The sequence below is a fragment of the Ornithorhynchus anatinus genome, chromosome X2 (assembly GCF_004115215.2).
Source record: "Ornithorhynchus anatinus isolate Pmale09 chromosome X2, mOrnAna1.pri.v4, whole genome shotgun sequence".
Classification (NCBI taxonomy): domain Eukaryota; kingdom Metazoa; phylum Chordata; class Mammalia; order Monotremata; family Ornithorhynchidae; genus Ornithorhynchus; species Ornithorhynchus anatinus.
Window position 1 is genome coordinate 17,083,902 of NC_041750.1, and position 23,009 is coordinate 17,106,910.

Here is a 23,009-nt window from a genome sequence, read left to right on the forward strand (position 1 = left end):
CCTGAGAGGAAGAAGTTTAACACCGGGAAAGAGGGCCTGAGGAGCCCAGTTGGCATTTTCAAAGAGCCGAAATTAGGGTCTTGCTGGCCGATGCCCATTCTTTCACTCCCAACAGCTCCTGGCCCCAGTCACCTTGGGTACCACCCTCAAGTGGGTAGGGTGCCATCTGCTCAATAGAACCGTGCATGGTCCTGGACCTGGCTAGGATATGAAACAGTGGGCGGGAGAAGGGTGGCCAACATTGCGACCTGTAGAAACTGGGGTGGCTAAGGTGCAGTCACACCTGTACGATACATGCCTGCATGGAAGTCCTTAGGGGTTTGCTGAAACTACAGATCCCAGCAGCCAGGCATGCACGATTCACAGCACGTGTCGGGCCCCACCCACACGGAGACAGAGACAGAGAGTGCAAGAGAGAGTGTTCTGTGTGTGCATGGTGGGGGGGTTGGGGGGTGGGGGGGGAAGTGTCTGGAAGAGCTGAGGACAGCAGTCCCTTGGGATCCCCACATCAACACCAGAGGCCCGGGATGATGGTTTTCTGTTCTCTTGAAGGGTCACAAAGTACAAGGGACAAGGACTCCAGAATGACAGGATTGCCCGAGAGAATGCCTCCAGGAATTTCCAGAGAAGGGACTGAGGTGCCAATCCTCAAGAACCCCCAAGATAAAGGGGAACGTTCATGAATTTCATGAAAGGGTAGTGTTCACAAATAAGGCAGGGACAGCTTCCATCTGGCTCGGTCTCCAATGGGGACAAGACTATTGACTGAAATTCAACCTGGCCTCTATCCCTTGCCAGCCCCAAGAACTCTCACCTTTCCTCACCAAGAGGCTACCATTTCCCTCCCTTTGTAGGCAGTCTGTTCATGGAGAAGTCTCCCCAAGGCCAAACAGGCCAGAACTTCCCCTCTCCGGCTCCATCGCTCTTGTGCTTCTCCCAAACCTGCTGCTACTCTGACAACTTCCCACAGTGCACCACCAGACACAAAGGGATGGGAGGGAAATGGGGGAGGGTCTGGAGGAAGTTACCCTGCCACTGGTTGGACTGTTGCTTTCTGACAGGACTGTAAGGCAGGGTCTGGATACAAGCCAATGAGTGGAGAAGGAGGAGGGAGAAAGGAGAGGGTATAAGGAAGGGAAGAATATGGGACGCTGGTCATTGTCTCATCAGCATTACCATTGCAAGGTCATCGGGCGGGGAAAAGGAGGAGGAGGAGGAGACGAAGGAGACAACTCAAGCTAGACAGAACAGGGCATTTCCCCCACTCCCCACTTATCTGATCCTCCCCTTTCCACTTGTCTCAGGGGTCTCTGCTGGGGCAGCTTGACATCTCCTGTTCTGGGGCTTAGGATGTCCAGAAAGACCGAACCTCCAAGAGCCACGGCAGGGGGAGAGGGGTGGCCAACTCCCTGGTGAAAGAGAGGCCCTGACCTCCATTGCTTATCTCCCAAACAAATCCCAAGGTCCCAGAGGCTAAGATCCCCCAGGGCTACCAGGAGAGAGGTGAGTGGGATATACTAGATATTTAATATTGATGGGGAAGAGGAGGAGAGCCCCTTCCTGCTCTAGGTCTCACTGTTGTGATCTTGGGAAGAGCTGAGTTGGAGACCCAGAGAGAGAGAGAAAAACACACACAGAGAGAGAAGGAGAAGATGGTGGGGCCAAGAGATTTAATAGATGCTGGGTAAAATCACTCAGCAGGTTCTTCCCACCTGTGGAGCTGCTTCTCTTCTGTCTTAGTTAACTCCACTGTCAGCCGATCGCCTCCCTTCTTTTCTCCCTTCTCTCCACCCCTTCCTCCTTTTTCTCTTTTCTTCCCTCTCCACTTCTTTCCTTCCTTCTCTCCTTCCCTCCTCTCTCAGTCTCAATCTCTCAGTCTCAACCAAGCACTTAGTACAGTGCTGAAATGCTTAGTATAGTACTCTGCACATAGTAGGCACTCAATAAATAACATTGATCTCAGTCTGTCTCTCTCTTCCCCCTCTTCCTTTTCTTCATTTCTTTCCTTGCCTTCCTTTTCTTTCTTTCTGTTTTCCCTTTCCTTCCCCTCCATCTCCTGCCCATGGGAAACTTGTATCCCAGGGAGCCCCATCCTCCCACATTCTTCCGGCCTGGTCCCTACCACTCAGGGCCTGGGAAGCCCAGAAGTGGGCCCAACTGAGGAATGCCACACCACAGACAGTTCTTCTGGGCTCAGCTTGCTGGGCTTTCTAGGGACCTGAACTTTGACCCGGAATCCCCAGGTTGGGGAATTTGGCTCCCATTCTCTCTCGAGCACAGTGAGGTTTCCTGGGATTGGCAGGTTCCAGCTAGCCCTGTTCCTGAGAGGTTGAGTTGACTTGAAGAAAGGCAGGGAGGAGAGGAGGGACCGGTGCTAGGAAAGGGAGAGGGTTTGGTGAAGGGAGACAAGTGGAGAGGGAGCAAAAAGGGGAGGAGGAGGAGGAGAAAAAGAAGGGCATGTAGGTTTGGGGGAGAGGAACAGCAGGCTATCAAACTAGCTATGCAGAAAAACCTTGCTGGAGAGAAACCAAATGAGGGCAGGTGGCTTGGGTTTGGGAACGAGCCTCGGCACAATGCACAGGCTAGGGAGGGGGCAAAGGGAGCTCAGCTGTGAGGAAGCTCTCATGAACAGAACAAGACATGTTGCTTTCAAAGAAAAGGGTTGGGGGGGGGGGGACTCGAGGGATGGGGTGGGGAGTCCGCGGTTTGCAGGTTAGACGTGGCAAGACGGGCAGGGAGATGGGGCAAGCAGGTGGGGGAGAGATCCAGTGAGGTGGAATCGGAGGGGGGAGTGGGGAGAAGGGAGGGAGAGAACTGGACATGGGGAGCAGGGAGGGGGTGAAGGGTTTAGTGTTCTAATTCTGAATATACTTGCCCTTCATTTTGATGGTTTGCACTGTGTGAGTCCACCATAGAGAGAAAGCAAGAAAAACAAACAAACAAAAAAACAAAAAAACAAAACAAAAAAAAAGGGGTTGGGTGGAAAGGGGAAGGGGCACAAACAATATTTTATTCAATCGTTGTTTGAATAAAAATATTGTGTATCATAATCATACTGAAAGGAAACCTCTTGCAAAAAACGACATGAGAGAGAGAAACTCAAAAAAGAAGTCCACGATATAACCTAAAGGAAAGGCCACAGGAAAATGATAGGAACCCAAATGTCTAGGTATTGTTCTAGAAATATATAAATATATATATATTTAACAACCAAAAATAAAAATGAAAGTCAGTAGCAAACAACTGCAACAGTCTTGATATAGAAATGTTCTCACTACATTAGCAGGACATGCAGAAAAGTCAAGGCTAAATCCATAGGTGAGAAAGAGTGGAGCAGGGAGAGGGAGGGAGAAGGGAAGAGAGTTAGGAGAAAAGAAAGAGAGAATGAGGACCAGAGGTGAGAAGGCAGAGGAGTGACGGGGTGAAGAGAGAGAGAGAGGGAGAGGGAGTAAAGAAGAGAGCCAGAGGGAAAAGGAAGGGGGGAGAGGAGCAGCAGCAGCGGTAATGGGGTGGTAGTCGTAGTTGTAATCATAGTCGTAGGGGTGGTAATAGTAGCATTTATTGAACGTCCATTTGGGAGAGGAAGGAAGATGGAGGGAAAGAGTGAAGAAAATGTGGGAGCAAGGGGAAGAAAGTTGGGGAGAGACCAAAAAGTGAGGGAAAGAGAAGGGGGGGGGCGGAGGCGGAGGCACCAAGAGAAGGGAAGAAAAGATCCGAGGAGAAAAGGGGCAGATTCAGAGAAAGAAAACGAATCAATAAAGGTGCGGACAGTGAGAGGACAGAGGAGAGAAAGCAAGAAAAAGGAGAGAGATAAGGGGAGAAAAGAGAGAGGGTGGGGGCAGAGAGAGGAAGGCAGGCTAACACAGCAATACACAGATTAATAAAATAAAACAGAAACCTAAATGTAAACAATAAAAATAATGGTTAAAAACCCAAATTATAATAAAAAGGAGAAACATGCCAATTTCCACAGGACTTTCCATTTAGCAGGCTGTTCCAGAACCATCGCTGAGCGCGGAGGCAGCAGCAGGGCCCAGGGGGGTGCAGCTGGCCTCAGGGTTGGTTTGGAGTGCCCAAGGGGGAGGGGGTCTGGGTGATGCATCCAGCACTGCCACTCAAACGCTTTTCCTTTGAGCTTGCTTTTTTTCTTTTTGCACTTTCCATGGCTATAAAGTTTTCTCTTTAGGAGCAGCAAAAAGTTTTTGTCGTCTGCTGCCCCCCGGCGGCACCAGCTGGGGGAGGGTGGGGGTTCAGGGACAGAGGCAGGTGACAGGGCAGCAGGCAGGGGGCGGCGGTTACTTACACTTGACCTGGAGGATCTGGTCGCTGAGGTTGGCGCGGATGTAGTATGTGCTATACGGGGGGAGCACCAGGCCAAGGCTGCAGTTGGTTGGGGGTTGAGGCAGGAGAAAACAGAGAAGAGCTCCCGTCATTCCCTCAGAAGGGGAACACTCAGCCCGGTTGGGATAAAGCCCCAGCCCCAGTGGTAGCTCCAAGTGCAAAGGACTAGAGGGGGCAGGGAGCGGGCCAGGGTGAGCTGCCTGTGCCTGGTTGCTGCTTCCCTCTGGAGGAAGAAGCCTGCCCTCTTTGTCGACCCCGGTGGAGAGGGCTGGGTGGGGCTCCGGCTTCCTCTGGGTCTCCACGCTATTATTATTATTATTATTTGTTAAGCGCCTACTACGAGTCAAGCACTGAGGTAGATACAAGTGCTGAGTGCTAAGGTGGATACAAGTTAATTAGGTTGGACACACTCCCTATCCCGCATAGGGCTCGCAGCCTAAGTACAATGGAAAAGAGGTATTGAATTATCACTGTAAAGTTGAGAAAACTGAGACACAGAGAAATGAAGGGACTTGCCCAAGGTCACCCCACAAGCAATTGGCAGAGGTGGGATTAGAACCCAGGTCCTCTGACTCCTAGGTCTGGGCTCTTCCCACTAGGCCTTGCTGCTTCCTAACGTTAGGGACTCGGATGTCCCTAACATTCCTAGTCCTTAATCCTCCCTTCCTCACTGGGACAACTCCTCCCCTCCCACCCCTGTAGTGCTGACAGTGGGATTTCTGTGTTTCCTTGATGGAAAAGGCGGCTCTGTGGCTGCTCACTGAGACTGAGTACTAGGTTCGTTTCCTCATTCCAGGCCTGAGCCTTCTGCGGCAGGTGCCTCTGGCGTAGTCCTGTTGGGAGCAGCTGGGATTGAGGAAGAGAAGGGATCAAGGAACCAGATAAGGGTGATTCCAAGACGGCACCTGGATATGTCAGTCCTGGGACTCTGAACTGCTAGGCCCATCTGGCCAGGAGGGGAACTCAGGGTTGGTTTCCCTAGGGAACTCACGGAAGCCCCACTAGCAGTCAGAGATAGAGCTGGCTGCGCTGGAGGGCCTCAGATTCAAACCCTGGGCTTGGGGGTTTCCCTCACATTCTGCCCCACCCCACCTCATACCCCCTCGGGGATTCACGCCAATATCCCAACTGTGGAGCTCTCCCCAGTGTCCTTTGAACTCCCCCCAATCCCCTTCAGAGCCTTTGGCTCTCAGTAGAAATCCTACAACCACCTCCGGGGCAGAAAAGTCACATCACACCCCTGCTGGTGCCACCTCCATTATTAATGCAGCTGAAATCGGGAGCAGAATAAAGGCTCATCTGTGAACACCTTGGTGCGAGGGGCATATGGCCCCTTCTGATACTGGCGATCTGAGAATGCAACCTGGAAGTCTACGATGGAACAGCGAGGGTGGCTTTCTCAGGGGTGAGAACACGTGATATCCACCCAGGGTGGGATAAGACAGTCTGGAATTCCGGGGTGTGGGCAAACCAAGCACGGTATAATATCTGGCTGGGATTTCAGAGGTTGCTATCTGGAATGGCTTCAAGCAATCTGAAATTCTCAGTGGGGGCGGTGGGGATAATGAAGTCTATCATCTAGTATGGGGTAACCCCAACTGATATTTGGGGTGATATGATGCAGGTGGAGATCCGTAGCCTGCCATTCTGGGGTGCGATACCTCAGCGTGACATTCTGGGGGTGGGTGGGTTATCCCATCCACAGTCACTGTAAATTACAGGCCAGAGTTGTGGCTGGACTATGCCACATCTCTATCCTGTAATTTACGGTTGGAGAAGCGGCCATGTTCAGATTTATCAACCCATAGGCTAGAACATGGCTGGAACTCACTATTCCAAAGGTACATTCCAGTGCAAAGTGATAATACGGTCCATGTTTTAGGGCAGGTAAAGACTCTGGGCCAGTCTCATATTTCCTCCTTGCCAGCAGAGGGTGGGTGCAGATATCCCACCCTATCTTATTTAATAACAATAAACAGCCGTAGTGGAGTTTGTTAAATGCTAATTAGGTGCCAAGCACTGTGTTGAGCATTGGAGTACATTCAAGATAATCAGGTCAGGCATAGTCCTTGCCCCAGATGGGTCTCACAGTCTAAAGGGGAGAGAGAATAGGTATTGAATCCCCATTTTCCAGATGAAGAAACTGAGGCCCAGAAAAGTGGAAGTGACTTGCCCAAGGTCAGGTGGTAGGCATATGGCAGAGCGTGAATTAGAACCCAGGTCTCCTGCCTCCTAATCCTAGGCTCTTTTTACCAGGCTATGCTGCTTCTCTGTTTGAGCTGGGCTCTGCTCTGTGCTCTTCCCAACCCCTGCTCCCCGGGACAGCAGTAGGGTGGATGCAGGAGAGGCCTTGAGCAGTTACGAGGTAGAAGCCAAGAGCTAGCTGGGAGGAAGGAAAGAAGGGCAGGGGGAGTTAGGTCTTCTAGAAGGTAAGTCCCGGGCAGAGCTTGCTACGGGAAGCGATGATGCAGCTCTAACTCCCCTCAAAGGCTGAAGTCCCAGCTCAGCCATTCAAATGTCAAGCAGTTAGTACAGTGCTCTGCACACAGTAATTGATGGATTGATTGAGATCCTGGGACTGACTCTGACTCTCCCACCAGAGGGGGCTTGGGAAGAAGTTGAGGGAGGACAAGAAAACAAATCCAGAGAGGTATCAGGAAAAAAAACCAAACCCATGGTAGGGATGAGACCACCTCCCACCCTCTCCACTGCCTTCACCTTGGAGGGATCTGTGGGCTGGGAACCACATTCTGACCTGTCTCCCCTACTCAGCCCTCCTCACCTGTAGTTAGTACTCTTGATGGGGGCCCAGGTGTAGTTCCGGATCACTTCATCAATGTACCGCTGGGAAAAGGGGATATGAAGAGTCAGGGAGGGGGGAAATGGACCTTTGCAAGCCCCAGGCAAAGAGGTAGACAGGTGTGGGCACCATCAGGGGCCTCTAGCCATCTCACTGCATTCCTGACTCTAAATAGAGCAGAGCAACCAAGAGATTTGGCACCTGGGGGGACTGACTGAGGGGGAGTTGTTACTTGGAGAAGCCTGACAGGGCTAAAATCTGGTACAGAAGACCAATGAGACAAGTTTGGGCTTTAGAAATGCAATATAAGAGCATGATTCCTTTGATGGGCTCTAATGCACTTACACACCCCAAACCCAACCAATATAACTACACTCCTGGCTGGGTTGTGGAACAGAAGGTTGTGATCTCCCTTGGGGTCCGTGGGAGCTTTCGCCCACTCTGTTTCCTACCCATCCCCGGTGTCAGCCTCACCTCATCCAGGGATTTGATCAGCGTCTTGACTTGTCTGTGTCCCTCGTTCCCATCGATCATGCTTCTCCGGATCTGGAGAAGAGGGGGGGTGGGAGGGATGACTCGGTACAGGGGGTGGGTTTAGCTACAGCAAGATTGGGTGCTGGGTACAGAGATGTGAGGGGGATGGGGACAGGAGGCTGGGGAGCAGGCCTGGCCAAATGGATGGCCCTTTCAGAACTACCAAGGCTGTACTTCCAGTGGCCATCTGGCAGGCTCGGCCCAGCCGGAAGGGGAGTCAAGCAATTACAGAGTGCCGTTCTGGTTGAGAGAGACCATTTTTCTTGCCCATCTCCCACCCCTACCTCCTCCTCCTGCCTCCAGGAGGCCTCCTCTCACCTCCTCTTTATTCTCATCCTCCAGTTCTGCATCCAAAAAGTCCAGGGTCACTGGTTCCCGGAAATTGATAATCTGAAGGGACAGAGCGGGAGACTGAGGGGACAAGTGGCTCAGGAAAGCTGGGTCCTGAATGACATTCAGCTGGGAGGATGGGGGGCAGGGATCTCCTCCATCCTTCCTGGCCCCTTCACCCTCTGCAGGGGTCTAGGCTGATGCTGCCCTACTCCAGACCCCTAGAGAATGTCTCCAAGGCTTTCCCATTTTCTGACCGTAAGCTCGCTGTGGGCAGGGAATGTGTCTGGTTTCTGTTATATTGTACTCTCCCAAGTGCTTAGTCCAGGGCTAGAGCCTTTGGAGGATACTGCATTCTCCCCTCCAGTGACATTCTATCATCCACAGAGCCCTCCAGTTGGACACTGGTTGGCACTGGACTTCTTCCCCTCTGGGATGACCTGAGCAGTGGGGCAGATCTGAGAGCCAGGAGCAAGGGCTAGGCATTGATGCTTACCTGGGGTTGCAGGTTGGGATGTAGGAGAACGTAGCCATTGAGGTCAATGGAGAACACGTAGCCATTAGCTCCCAGCTGTGAGAAGATGATGGGGGTGGGAAGGAGGGAGTGGGGGGAGGGACACAGTACCAAAGAAGTCAGTGGCAAGGGAACTACTGACTCCTTCAGTCTGGGTGCCAGCTTTCCATCCGGATAGGTCCCGAGTTGCATGAAAGTCAGGCCATCTGCACCTCCTGGACTGGCAGAAATCTGTGATGCCCAAGATTGGTGATCTCCACGGGTTGCAGAGGGGTTAGGGATGCAGGTGCCATCCGGGCCACTGGTCCAGGGTAGTTCCTAGAGTTCTGGGCCGGCAGGGAAGGGAGGCCCCAGCCTACCTCTGGGAGCCTGTCCAGCTTTGGGGTAGGGAATGAACTGAGATCCACTTTCATGCAAGAGGGCTAGGGTAAGGAGGAAACTCTGAGAGGGGAGAATTGGGAAGGGAAAGGTTTGGGCAAGCAGACGGGAGGGTGGGGCTTCACACTCACATTATAGCTTGGAGTCAGCTTCTTGATGTCATTCAAAGCCACATCAATGCCCATCACACCTAAGATGAGCTGGTTCTAGGGGAGACACGAGAGGCATGTGAAAGAGGCCCAATGGAGAGAGCCTGGGGCATAGGCAGGGCTGTGTAGGACATGGGTCTGTCTTGCCACCATGTCACCCTTGGGTTATGGGTCATACTAAAGCTCTGGGATCAGGACATCTGGATCTCATGTCCAGCCAAACAGTGGAGTGTCCTAGGCTGGAACTCTGGCCTTTCGGGGGACTCAAGCTAACATAGGGAGAATTTGCCTGCCCTACTTCATGGGTAGGGGGTGAAGCAGGGCCTGGGAGCAGAGAAGAGAACCGGTGGGAGTCCCAGACCTAAGTGCCCGACATGGGGGATGGGAAGGGGAGAGGTTGCCTCACTGTCTCCTCATCTCCTGAGACACAGTCCAGAAGACTGACGCCTCCCTCCTCACCCCAAGATCCTCACCGCCCCCCGCCCACACACACACATGTGTGTGCCCTGAAGGGGGAATGGAAACTGTTGCCATGATGGCCAGACCTTCCTCTCCCCGCTGCCATCTTGGGTTAGGTTGAACACTGGCAGGGTTCCTGTCACCACCAGCCCCAGACCCTGTGGAGAGAAGGAAGAAAGTGGTGACATTAGTGTGGACAGATCTGGCTGGAGAGCACCTTAGTCCCAAAGTGCCTTTCTGTCCATGTCATCCTGGGGACTATGTTTGCTCATAGCCTTGGATGGGGCTGAGATCCAGGAGAATACCCCTGCACCCTCATTGATCGAGCAGCATCCGCAAAGCCTGTGCGGCAACTGGGTTCTCTGCATAGGGTGTCTTAGTACAGTGCCTGGCACATAGTAAGCATTTAACAAATACCATAATTATTATTATTACTATTACAATAGCTCCTTGGGGCTCTTTTGTCTCCTTTGTGCCCAGGGCACTGTTCCACCCTTGGACAGGGCAGGGAATTTTCAGAAGTAGAGTATCTAGTTCAGCCCCTATCATTGAGCAGGTGGCCTCTTGCCTTGGCTTGGCCTGGCTCCCTTCGGGAAGCAGCATGGCGTAGTGGGTAGGGCACGGGACTGGGAGTAAGAAGATAATGGATTCTAATCCGGATTCCACCACCCGTCGGCTGTGTGACCTTGGGCAACTCACTTAACTTCTCTGTGCCTCAGTAACCTTATCTGTAAAATGGGGCTCGAGACTGTGAGCTCCAAGTGGGACAAGGACTGTGTCCAACCCAATTTGCTTGTATCCACCCCTGTGTTTAGTACAGCGCCTGGCACATAGTAAGTGCTTAACAAATACTATTATTATTATTATTATTATTATTCTCTGAGTCTGGCATCCCCCCCTCCAATTCCTGATCCCAGATGTGAAAGGGCTAAATAATAATGATGGCGTTTGTTAAGCTCTTATTAGGTGACAAGTGCCCGGATAGATACAAGACAATCAAATCAGAAACAGCCCCTGTTCCACATGAGGCTCAAGGTCTAAGGGGGAAGAACAGATTTTCTTCAAAATCCCCATTTTGCAGATGAGGAAACTGAGGCACAGAGTGATTAAGTGACGCTGACAGAGCTGGGACCCGAACCCCGGGGGACTGCAGGGGTGGAGAAAAAGGTTGACCCAGGACCCAGGTCTTCTTACCAATGCATCCTGGTAGACGTTGGTCCACTGTACCTGCTTGGCCTCATTCCCTGCTAGAACCATGGGCCTGCCCAGCACGTCAAGATACTCCTGTAGGGGAAGGATGGAGCATGAAGGGAGGGGACTCAGTAAGTATGGAGGCAGTGCCAGTGGTTCTCACTCATCAGTGGGTGCATGTTCCAGCATTTGCTCTTTGGTGCACGCTACAGGTGACTTCCCGGGAATCCACTGGGAAGCCTGTGGTGTTGCACAGATGCCCCCCTGGGAGTCTCTGACCTTGGACTTCAGCTCTCAATCAGGGCCCTTCTCCATTCTGCTTCTCAGTGGACTGGCCCATTGCTCCTATTCCCTCCCTGGCTCTGCCTCAGTCTGTGGCGATGGGGGCACTTAGGTTCTTCACGGCAGAGGGAGGAAGGAGGATCTGACTCTGCAGTGGCCCTCTCTTCCGTATCCTGGCTTCTATTGCATCTCTAAAGCCTAGAAACCATCCCCCTCCATACTCAGGGTCCTCCAGAATCTCTTAGGGAATGAGTTGCCTAATGTTCAAAGATTTTTAAAACAATCTGCCCCACCTGGGGCCAGGAAGCAAGAGAGTCTTTCTTCCTAGGGGTGTGATTTTTTCTCCTCTTCTGGCAGAACCCATTCTGCTCTCAGCTCTCTGCCCAGGAGACTCTTGTTTGCCTCAAAAACTGCTCATCTTCTGCCAAGACCTCATCTTCCAGCCTCTGGGGAAGGTTGGTAAAAATTGAAAATTCACCGCTCCTTCAGCCCCAGAATACTTATGTACATATCCATAATTTATTTATATCAATGTCTGTCTCCCCCTCCAGACTGTAAGCTCGTTATGGGCAGGGAGTGTGCCTACCAACTCTGTTATACTGTACTCTCCCAAGGACGTACTACAGTGCTCTGAATATTGTAAGCGCTCAATACATACAATTGATTGATTGATTGATGGTAGGTGTATATTAGTATAGGTAGAAGCCAGGGCTCTTAGAAACAATCCTAGTGTCAGGAGCTGGGGAGAGTGGCACAGAGGAAGAAAGAGGAACTCCTAGAACAACTATGTTTTCTGTTTCATATTGGTCTTTCACTGATGTTGCTAACTCTGAGGGATTGGTGTGTGTGTGTGTGTGTGGGTGGCGGGAGAGTGAGTGTGTGCATGGGTATGCATATGTCTGTTTCGCAACCTGCCCAGTCGGTCCAAACTCTGCCTTAGGGAGGAGGAAGTATACTCAATGTCACTGCCTGCTTTAAAGCAGCCCTGGGCTATGAGGAGGAGGAGGAAGGACAGAGCCCGGACAGACATCGCTTTCCTGGAGCACTTTTCCTCTGTGGTCAGTCCCGGGGCAGTCTTTCCACGAGGGGGAGCTCCAGCTCCATTAAAACAGAGATGTTCAGCCCAAAAGACTGCAGCCTTTGGGTAGAGAGAGACATTCATCATCATCATCATCATCATCATCATCATCAGTGGTATTTATTGAGAGCTTACTGTGTACTGTACTAAGTGCTTGGGAGCGTACAATACCACAGAGTTGGCGGACACATTCCCTGCCCACAGCGAGCTTCAGTCTAGAGGTGGAGATAGACATTGATGTAAATAATTTATAATATATGATTTATAGACATATTCATTCATTCAATCTCATTTATTGAGCGCATATTAATTGAGTGCAGAGCACTGTACTAAACGCTTGGAATATATACATAAGTACTGTGGGGCTGAGGGTGAGGCAAATATCAGATGCCCAAATTCCCAAATTCTCTCCATCTTTAAATCGTAACAAGATTCCACGGAACTGGCCGGCAAGGGGAGGGCCTAGAACCAGAGTAGTAGGTCCCTGGTGAGCCAGAAGCTCAGAAAATCGTCTTAGAGTTTTTGTTATTAGGTGGTGTTATCCCTGGGGGACAGGATCCAAGCTCCCCAGTCAAGAAGATTGAGCCCAGGCCATAGTCCTGTTTGTCCAGAGAGGGCAGAATCCCCATCGTAAGAAGAGAAGGATCTTCGGGAGATCACCAGAAAGAGGAAAGACAGAAAAACCTGAACCTTCAAATGAGAGTCAAGCTTCTTCTTTTGGAGGAGTGTGGTACCCCCAAAGTTGAGAGATGATCTCCCCTTCCTGTTCTACTTCTCTACTTGACTCTCTATATTTCTCTGCATCTGTTTGTCTCTCCTTCCCAATGCTCCAGCTTGAAGAATCAGCCTTAATTTGAATGGAAAGCTGTAAGCTCTGACTCCCTGCCTCATTTTCAGGGCTGCTAATAACTCATCCCCAGCTCTCTCTCTCTCTCCTTTCGTCACTGTTAATAGTTTGATAGATTGGCTGGCTCTACTAGCTTTCCTCCACGCTGATTAAAGCACAAAGTCTCATCATTAGCCACTTAAACATTCCTCCCCTGCTTCCCCCCCCATTTCCACTCTCCATTTGCCAGTGTTTTTAAACACAGTCAGATCGGCTGAGGAGCTTGGCCTAGAGGAAAGGTGGCTCACAGCTTTATTGGCATTGCTGTTGGGGTTGGCTTCCTGCTTTTGTGCTCTCTCACTTTCTCTGATGGTTTTGGATGCCTCAGCCGAGGAGGTCTTCACAGGTGTGCCCTTGTAAAGCCACCAGAGAGAGTGAACCATGGGAGTAGGATGGAATACCTGGTCCCAAGAGCCCACTGCGAGAGCTGAAGGGGTTAGGAAGTCACTTCATATCTTGGAGACCAAGGAAGTCTGGGTCTAAGGAGCGCAGCACTAGAGACCCAAGAAATACCCAAGCTCTTATCTGCCTAGGCCCTCTTTCCTGGACACCAAGGTTCTGACTCTTTTCTTCCTGTTGGGGAGAAGGAAGGGTGGGAAAGCAAACCCTTCGTGGGTTGGGAGCAGTAGAGTGGTGGAGACAGATGGCTCACCTGGGTGTTGATTCGGATGGCCCCGATGGAGGGGATCTCAAAGTAGTAACCTGAGGAGAGAAATGCATCCCAGCATGAGGGAGGGACTATGTAGACAACTCTGGGCCACCTCTACTTCTCAACTCCTGTTTGCACATCACCCTTGGCCTGCCAGGCTCTGTCCTATGGGTTAGTAGGTGAAGGCCAAGAGGCTAACCCACATCAGCACCTACCTCACCACTCTCATATTAAGCTCTGGAAGCCAGGGGGAGTGGAAGGAAAGCCCACAGGGAGAGAAGAAAGGGGTCAGAGCCAAAAGAACCTGACGGGAACCCAGCTGACAGTCTATGGGTTCTCCAGCTCTGCTCCTTACACTCCAACTCAGGATCCCAGCGGAGACACCATCACAAAGAGGAGCTTCCTTCTGAGGGGACTAATCTGGGTCATGTGAGTGGGGCCAGGTGGGGACCGAGGACTCTGGATCCACAAGTAGGACCCAGACCCTAAATCTTTGGACTGTGCTCCAGAAAGGTCAGGGACCAGAGAAACTCAGCGACAGTTTATGTGGGCCAGGTGGAGAAGTGGGCAACAGAAAAGTCTGCATTTCTCCAGATCCTCATTTCCACTCCTTCCCGAGATCTAAGAGGCATACACACACACACACACACACACACACCCCCCACCCCCCACCACCCCACAGCTCCCCTATACATCTCCCTTTTCTCAAACCTTCTTGCCAATGACTTCACCCTCCATAAGTAAGCCCTGGTGTCCAGGGTTCCTGAGATTCATGAGCGGCTATTCTGTTTAATTGTTTCTAATTTCCCGTGGGTGGGGTCGGTACCTTTGTTGGCACAGGCCATCCACTGCAGGGGGGTGACATCATAGTTGTGCTGTCCAACAGAGAATGTGAACACACGGACCTGGGAAAGCGAGGAAGGGGTTGATTTATATGAGGAGCATCCCATCTGCACCGCCCGTCCCTCACCCCCCCACCCCCCACCCCCACACGAGACCAAGAACTGTAAGCTGCAGGACCTCACCATGACCTCCCCCACACCACCCCCTGAAACTTTCCTCCCCCTGCATCACACCCTGACAGCTCACTCCCATCTAACCGTATCCCCTGTCCTGTACCCCCTCTACAATCCAGTCTATAATGTGGCCCATGGAACTCCTGCTGCATCGTGGGCCAGCTCTCTTTCACTGTTAGTCTGTTCCTATCCTAGTCACTGTCACCCAGATCTAGTAGTAGTTAATGGTATTTATTGAGAATCCACTAGGTGCAGTGTCCTGTAGTAAGCACTTGGGAAAGAACAACAGAAGTACAAGGCATGTTCCCTGCCTATTCGGAGCTTAATGTCTGAAAGAGGAGATAGACATGAGAATATTGACAGGTAGAATAATCAAAGGAAGTGATTGAATGTGTAATCGAATCCCACATATCCATAGCACTCAGGATGAGTATAAGTGCATCAGTGCTGGAAATGGCTGCTGGGTTTGGATGACTTGGGTGTTGGGAACTGATCAGCGAAGGCTTGCTATAGGAGGTGGTGTTTTAGGAGGGCACTGAATACGGGAAGTGCTGTGGTCCGTCAGATCTGTGGAGGGAGTTACAGGCTCTGAGGAGGGGGACAACCTGGATGAGGAAATGAAGGTTAGATCAAGGCTTTAGATAGAGATACAGTTAGATGGTTAGCTTGTAACGAATGAAGAGAGAGAGCTGGGGAGTAATGGGTGAAGAGAGTAGATATGCAAGATTGGGCGAGTTGTTTGAGAGCCTTGAAGCCAAATGTGAGGAGTCTTTGTTTGATTTAGAGGGATCTGGAAAGCCAGTCGAGGGTATTGACAAAGGGAGAGAGAAGTGGGCCTAGCGACACTCCAAGAAGAGAATCCCTGCAGGAAAGAGCAGTATGGATTGGAGTGGGGAGATCCGTCTTTCACCTGATGATACTGTTGCCTTTGTTGTTCTCTCCTGAGGAGGCCTCACCTACTCCCACCTCCCCCTTCGACTCCCAAGGAAAGAGCCGTAAGTTTGGACTGCTCCTCATCTTCTCATTCAATTGCACTGATTGAGCACTTACTGCGTGCAAAGTACCGTACTAAGTGCTTGAGAGAGTACAATATAACAATAAACAGACACATTCCCTGCCCACAATGAGCTTGCAGTCTTACCATGTCATTTTGCACCATCCCACCCCCTCCACCTTCTCCTTCTCCTCTTTTGAAGCCCACCTCACCTGCCTCTACCACTCACTATGATTGCTAGTTACACCTCTAGACTGTAAGCTCCTTGGGCTCAGGTAATGTGCCTCTCAACTCTGTTATATTGTACTCTCCCAAGCACTCAGTACAGTGCTCTGCACACAGTAAGTGCTCAATAAATACGATTGATTGATAGAGTCACCTACCACTCTGCTGGCCCCATCTCAAATTTTCTGAGCAATTCTGATGCCTTCCTTCTCTCTGCCCCCTCTACACTGACCCTTGTGAAAAATCAATATCCATGTGGATATTCTTGATGATCTCCCAGCCGCCCACTTCTTCTCATTCCTCAACTCTGCCAACCACCTAGCTCCATTCCACTTCACCCACTCCCCAACTTGACACCTGGTGGTTCCTATCACTAACCACTGAACAATCTCTAGCCTCACCATCCCGACTCTGCCACTTGTCTGTTGTGTGACCTTGGGCAAGTCGCTTAACTTCTCTGTGCCTCAGTTCCCTCATCTGTAAAATGGGGATTAAACTGTGAGCCCCACGTGGGACAACCTGACTACCTTGTATCCACCCCAGTGCTTAGAACAGTGCTCGGCACATGGTAAGTGCTTAATAAATACCATTATTATTATTATTATTATTATCTCTGAAATTCCACTCTTACAACTACCTCCCCTGCCTTCTCTCCCACCCTCCTCTCTGTTTCCAGACCATCATGCCCCAAATGGACTCTCTACCCAACTTCTCCTCTCTGCATACCCAAATCCATATCCTCAACTCTGCCCTGCTCATTGAACCCATCTCCCTTGCCCCCCTGTCATGGATCACTTCCATAGTACAGTTCTTCTGCTCCTGCATTCATGCTGTTGACAGAAATCTAGGCACCAAGTCAACTTTGAGTCCTTCAAATTCACCCTTAGTTGCTTTATGCTGTCCTCTCTTCCAGCCATAACATTTTTCTCCTCTCTCAGCTACTCCCATGTCCATTGCTGGCACCAACAATTTCAGAACTTTAACTCCTTCCTGAAACCCCCAGTGTCCCACCTCATCCATCTCTCTTCCATGATGATCTCACCAACTACCATACTCTGTCGGAAAAATCAAAACTATGAGCTTCCCTAAATCTCCTCACCTCCCCAGTTCCTTTTTGCCGCCACAACCACTCTCGTGCTTTTCACCATCTCTCGAGAGATCTCCCGCATGGTCTTACAATCACCCTCCTCCACCTGTGCCTCCGACCTCATCCCTTGGCACCTAATAAAAACACTTGCACCCAACTTTTTGCCCCTGTGCCTGCCATTTTCAATCACTCTGTGATGGCTTTTTCCCCTCAATCATCAAACATGCCCACATCTCCCTTATTTTAAGAAATCCTTCTGTGGACTCCACTGTACCATCCAGCTATCACTCCAATTCCAGCCTCCCATTCCTGTTCAAATTCCTTGAACATTAAAAATGATAACTGTGGTATTTGTTAAGCACTTATTATGTGCCAGGCACTGTACTAAACTCTGGGGTGGATATAAGCAAGTTGGATTGGACACAGTCCCTGGCCCACCTGGGGCTCACAGTCTTAATTCCCATTTTCCAGATGGGGTAACTGAGGCCCAGGGAAGCGAAGTCACTCGCCTAAGGTCACACGGCAGACAAGTGGTAGAGCTGGGATTAGAATTCAGGTCCTTCTGACTTCCAGGCCTGTGTTATATCCGCTTGGCCATGCTGCTTTTTAAGTCCATCAAGTCGTATACATCTCCTGCCTCCACTTTGTCTCTGCTAACTCCCTCCTTCACCCTCTACAATCACTTCACTCCAGTGAGACTGATCTCTTCCCAGTCACCAATACCTCCTTCTTGCCAAATCTCATGGACTCTGTTCTATCCTAATCTTCCTCAATTTTTCAGTTGCCTTTAACACTGGACCACTACACTCTCCTGGAAACATGATCTAACCTTGGTTTTTTAAATTGTATTTGCTATGTGCCAGGCACTGTACTAAGCGATGGGGTAGATACAAGCTAATCAGATTGGACACAGTCCATGTTCCATGTGGGGATCACAATCTTAATCCCCATTTTACAGATGAGGTAACTGAGGCACAGAGAAGTTAAGTGACTTGCCCAAGGTCACACAGCAAACAAGTGCTGGAGCCAGGATTAGAACCCAGGTTCTTCTGACTCCTAGACTCTCTTGCTCCCCTCTCCTTTGGCTGATCATTCTTAGTCTCTTTCATTGTCTCTTCTTCTGCCTCCCACTCCCTACTGTGGATGGCCCTCAAGATTCTGATCTGTTTCCCCTATTTCAATTTACACTCATTTCCTTGGGGAGCTTATCCACTCCCATCTCTATGTGGCTGACTCCCAAATCTACCCTGCTAGCCCTGACCTCTCTCCTGTACAATCTCGCATCTTCTTCTGCCTCCAGGCAATCTCTACACAGATGGCCCAACGTCATCTCCAGTTTAACACATTCCAGACTGAACTCAATCTTGGCATTTTCCTTGACTCCTCTCTCTTTCTAACCCCCATATTAAGGCTGTCACCAGATCCTGCCTGTTTTTCCTCCACAACATTTCCAGGATCCAGCACTTCCTCTCCATCCAAACTGCCACAAGGCTGGTCCAGGCAGTTGTCATATCCTGCATTAACTATCGCATCACAACTCCTCTCTGACTTTCCTGTCTCCAGTGTCTCCCCTCTCCAGCCCATTCTTTACTCCACGCTCGAGTCATTTTCCAAAATGTCATTCTGCACGTCTCCCCACTCCTCAAAAACTTCCAGTGGTTGCCTGTTTCTGTTTACATCAGACTGAAACTCCTGACCACCCAATCAATTCTCTCCCTCCTACTTAGCCACTCTCTTTTTCCATTACACCCCTGCTCACACTCTTCATTCCTCTGAAGCTAAGCTACTCCTTGTGCCTCATTCTTGTCTCTCCCATCACCCACCTCTCGCTCACAATCTCCTTCCTGGAACTCCCTCTGCCTTCACATCTGACAGGCCACTGGTCTCTTCATATCCCTTCTGAAATCACATTTCCTCCAGGAGGACTTCCCTGATTGATTTCTAATCTCCCAAATTTCCATCCCCCCAACTGCCATTTCAGCCCTTCTAAGACACCTGAACACTTAAGTACTCACAAACTCTGTAACTCTTATGTACACATCTTATGTACTCTAGTGCTTTCACCTCTCTGTAATTTACTGTACTGTTTGTCTCCCTCTCTAGATGTGTGCTCATGTATCCTCATTTCCATTGTACTCTCCCATGAGTTTAATGCCGTAATCTGCACCCAGCAAATGCTCAATAAGTGTTATTGACTGATTGCTTGTCTGGGCCAGTGAGGAGAGGCCCGAGGATAGTTGATGGGGCCCAGGCTACTACTCCAGGGCAGCAGTGTGACCTTAGTGGAAAGAGCCTAGTCCTGGGAATCAGAGGACCTGGGTTCTAATCCCGACTCTACCATGTACCTGCTGTGTGACCTTGGGCAAGTCACTAAATTTATCTGAGCCTTAATTCCCTCATCTGTAAAATGGGAATTCAATACCAGTTCTCCCTCCTACTTAGACTGTAAGTCCCATGTGGAACTTGCTTATCTTGTATCTAGTACAGCGTTAGGCACATAGTAAGCATTTAACAAACAAGTTGACCAAGTTTGCAGGGTTGGACAACTTGAAACAAACTCCTGTGCTTCCCTAAACCTGCCCGACGTTTGGAGATTCTGCTGTGCGTACTTATGCCATCCACCTAGCCACAGTGCTCCTGCCCCCCGCCCCTCAACCTCACCGTCCGGTTGGGCCAGTTGTACTTCTCAAAGACATCCTGCACACGGTCCTCTCCACCGTCTGTGAACATCATGATCATCTTGTTGCAGTTGGCCCGGGTGATGTTGGACTGTTCGGGGAACAACGGGCAGTAGGTTGGGGTGGGGTTTCCGGCAGTGTGGCCTCACCAGGCCAAGAGAGATGGGCTGGGCAAGCTTCCCCCTTCTCTCCAGTCTGGCTCCTTTCAGGGATGCTGACTGGGGGTGGAGATCTCCAAGAGTTGGGCCAGGATAGGATCTTAGTGCTTCCCACCCCTTGCTCAAACTGTTGTGCCTTCCCTCTCCAGACACCATGGTGGCTTTGGTTCCAGGGGAAGGCCCTCTTCATTTCCCAACCAGGGGCAAGAAATGGCCAACCAACATCAATTGTCAGCACTTCCCTTTCATGGGGCCTGAAGAGGCTTCTGATTCTTAGAAACTGCTTTGAATTGGGTTGCGGGTATGGGGAGAGTAGCCTAGCTGGGACTGCCATGGAATAGTCAGCTACTGTGAAGACTGGGCACCAGGATTGCTGACCAGTCCAACTCCTTCTTACAGCCAAGGACTCTGGAGAGGATGGGGTGGTTCTGGGTCTTTCCCTTGCCTCTTAGGCCCAGGGATTAGAGTTGCTGTTTCGTGGGCCTGGGGAGCTCCGTAGAGACCCATAGAAGAGTGATAGGACCCTCCAGGTGAGGCCAATAGCTGACCAGTCCTCTGGGCCTTCTGGCCAGGAGAGATCTGCTCAGGCTATCCTGGACCCTCAAGAGGGTCAGAGGCAAAACTAGAGCAGTCCTGGAACCAGAGGGAGGGAACTGGTAGGCCCATGGCAGCTGGGCTGGCCATTTTTGATTCTATAGGATGCAATCAGCAACCTAACTGGCATGGGCTCGAGACAGCAGAAGGGTTCAGGAATGTGGACTTGGGCTAGCAGACTGCAGTTTCCCCCTGGGCCCAACAAGCAAGCCCCCAACCCATATCTAAATGACTTTCCTTCCGGTGAAGGAGCGGGACGAGTCCCTCATGTACTAGAAAGGGGCCTTTGAGACCCAGCTTCCCAAGGAAGGTTTCTGGCTTCCTGCCCACACAAGCTAAGAGTCAGGCCAGCTTGCTGCCCAAGATGCTGGGGATGAAAAATCTATTTTCCCAGCCCGTTTCTCTGGGGGTGAAGGTGGTGCCGGTGAGTTGGGCGGCAGGGAGGGTGGAGGATTGGCTGGATAGAAATTATGTTGTGGCTATTACTGTTCACAGATTAATAGGCCTATTCATCTTGATTTCCAAGGCGTCGCACGGCTGCGGCTGCTGCCAGCCTGTGCGCACTGGCCCCGCCACCTTCTCCACGGATAGAAAACCGCAGCTGGGAATCAGCGAGGCTCTGAAAAATCCCCCTGTGTCCCTAACTCCTCCTCTCATGAACCGCCTGGGTCAGAAGATGGACGGAGGGTACCCAGAGGGACCATAGTTCTCCCTGGCTGTTCTGGACACTGCCTTGGGTTATACTGGGCAAGGGAGTAAGGGGAGAGACCCTGCAGGAAACCAGATGAAGCTGATTTCAGCAGCAGTGAGGAGAGGTTCTCATGCACCCAGGAAGGAAAGAGGTGGAAATTCAGTGTTCAAGGAGACAGGCCCCCTGAAAGAGTCAAGGGGCAGGCAGAATTGAGGGACCCACCCCAGTGCTGTGCACAGAGGAGAGCACCTAGTCACAGTCTGTCTCCACTTATGTTAATGGGATAGCAAGCAATTGCCTTGGCACCGCCTCCTCCCCGCCCCCCTGGCCCAGAGCGATAGTGAGGCCTGGACTGACACTCAGGTTGCAACTGAGCAAGGCCTTCTTCGAGGGACAGGAGAAATCGCATGAGAACAGCCAGGGAGCAAGCAGGACTCACATTCTGGAGCTGGTCAAAGGCATATTCAAAGCCGGCCTTGTAGCCTGTGGTCCCCTTGGCCACCATGTTCTGTACGGCCTCCTTAAAGACCTTCTTGTTGCGGACGTTGGCCTGCACAAGCTGGTTGAAGCAGGACACGGGCTGGGCCTTCTCGTTGAACTGGAGAGCCACACAAGGGAAAGAGGGGCACGGGGAGAGAGAAGGAGTTAGGGCTCCAGGGTTGGGAGGAATTCAAGCTCTCTGGATGAGAGAGAGAGAGGCAGAAGGAAGCAGAGGCTCGGTAACCTGGCTCTGAAGTCAACTCCCTGGATCAGACAGCTCACGACCCAGGGTGGGACAATTTGTAGCCTGTTGAGCCATTCCTAACTAATCCCTCCCCAACATGTTTCCCCAAAGATGTCCTTAATAGCCTCACAGAGCTCAGCATCATAATCAAGCCATCAAGGAAGATAAATGGAGACGCAGGGCCTGAAGGTGCTGCTTTTCCCACAGATTCCAAAGGAAGGAGAATTGAGGAGGGAAGGACAGCTAGGGGCAGGCAGGGCTGAAAGCAGCATGCCATGTCTCACAACTTCTTTCCCCTTTGCTCTTTCCTCTCAGTCTCTCCCTCTCTACTCTCCTGTATGCCTGCCCTGATTACAGTGCTTATCTAAAGCACTTTCTCTCACTCTTTCTCTGCTGTAATTGGGAACAGAAGGAAAAAAAAATCTCATTTTCCCTTCAGGTCATCAGAATCTAAGGCGGCCTTATCAGAAACCGGCAGTGGGGGCAGCTGCCCTCCCACTCCTGCTACCCTTAAGGTCTGGCCTGCGCCCCCTCTGTGGCTGAGGGATGCCCCTGGCCCACCTCAAACCTGGGTCCTCTTGCCCCTAAATCAATCTCTTCCCCCTTTCAGTTGTTCTCTTCCTCCCTGGGTTTGGATCTCAGTTCTGACCCAGTCCAGGACCTGGACACCGAAGAGCTTTACTTACACCAATACTTAGCCTAATACCACATCCCATTCAGCCCTCCCCCACCATCCCCCCACAAGCCCCAATTTCCTTTTCTCCCCTGTTCCATCACCTGACACTAACCGAAGCCACATTGACGTAGTCATCATCAGAGAGGGTGTCCAGCATCTCACAGACGGATGTTTTCATTAGCTTCAGAGTCAGGCCGCTCACACTCCCGCTCCTGGGGAGGGGGATGGGGTGAGGGAGGGGGAAGAGGGGAAAGGGGGTGCAGAGCACAAGCACAACTGTGGATACCCAAAGCAGCGCCAGCCACTCAGCCCCCAAAGGGAAACCCCAGGCTCAGGTCGCAAGGGTTGCTCCTCATGGGTGTGGGCTCCAGCTCAGAGAAGAAAGTTCTTTCATACCTAAATCATTTCCAGCTCTTGGGCTGGGGGGTGCTGTTAAAGCCCCTAGAGGCTTTGGTGAACAACTTCGCAAGAGTTTGGACATGGAAATGGCACTTCCAGTGGCCCAGCCACACCCAGATGCCCCAGCCTTGAAGACTGGATGGAAACCACTACAAGAGAATCTCTACTGTGATTTC

The 23,009-nt window shown here is 51.1% G+C and overlaps 1 protein-coding gene across 6 annotated transcripts in view; it reads right to left on the minus strand.

The window, feature by feature from the left end:
• CACNA2D2 (calcium voltage-gated channel auxiliary subunit alpha2delta 2) overlaps window positions 1–23,009 on the minus strand; it is a 543,198-nt gene that overhangs the window by 15,141 nt on the left and 505,048 nt on the right. For 5 of the 6 annotated variants that reach the window (XM_029052860.2, XM_029052861.2, XM_029052859.2 and 2 more), the window contains exons 10-23: window positions 22,547–22,646; window positions 21,474–21,632; window positions 19,575–19,682; window positions 14,418–14,496; window positions 13,595–13,644; window positions 10,700–10,789; window positions 9,592–9,663; window positions 9,029–9,103; window positions 8,502–8,576; window positions 7,994–8,065; window positions 7,616–7,687; window positions 7,124–7,185; window positions 4,304–4,380; window positions 2,876–2,896 (exon numbers count right to left, since the gene is read on the minus strand). In XM_029052860.2, coding sequence (XP_028908693.1) covers window positions 2,876–2,896; window positions 4,304–4,380; window positions 7,124–7,185; window positions 7,616–7,687; window positions 7,994–8,065; window positions 8,502–8,576; window positions 9,029–9,103; window positions 9,592–9,663; window positions 10,700–10,789; window positions 13,595–13,644; window positions 14,418–14,496; window positions 19,575–19,682; window positions 21,474–21,632; window positions 22,547–22,646 — 1,112 coding nt within the window. The remainder of the gene's footprint in view (window positions 1–2,875; window positions 2,897–4,303; window positions 4,381–7,123; window positions 7,186–7,615; window positions 7,688–7,993; window positions 8,066–8,501; window positions 8,577–9,028; window positions 9,104–9,591; window positions 9,664–10,699; window positions 10,790–13,594; window positions 13,645–14,417; window positions 14,497–19,574; window positions 19,683–21,473; window positions 21,633–22,546; window positions 22,647–23,009) is intronic. The other variant, XM_029052856.2, reaches the window with a different exon arrangement.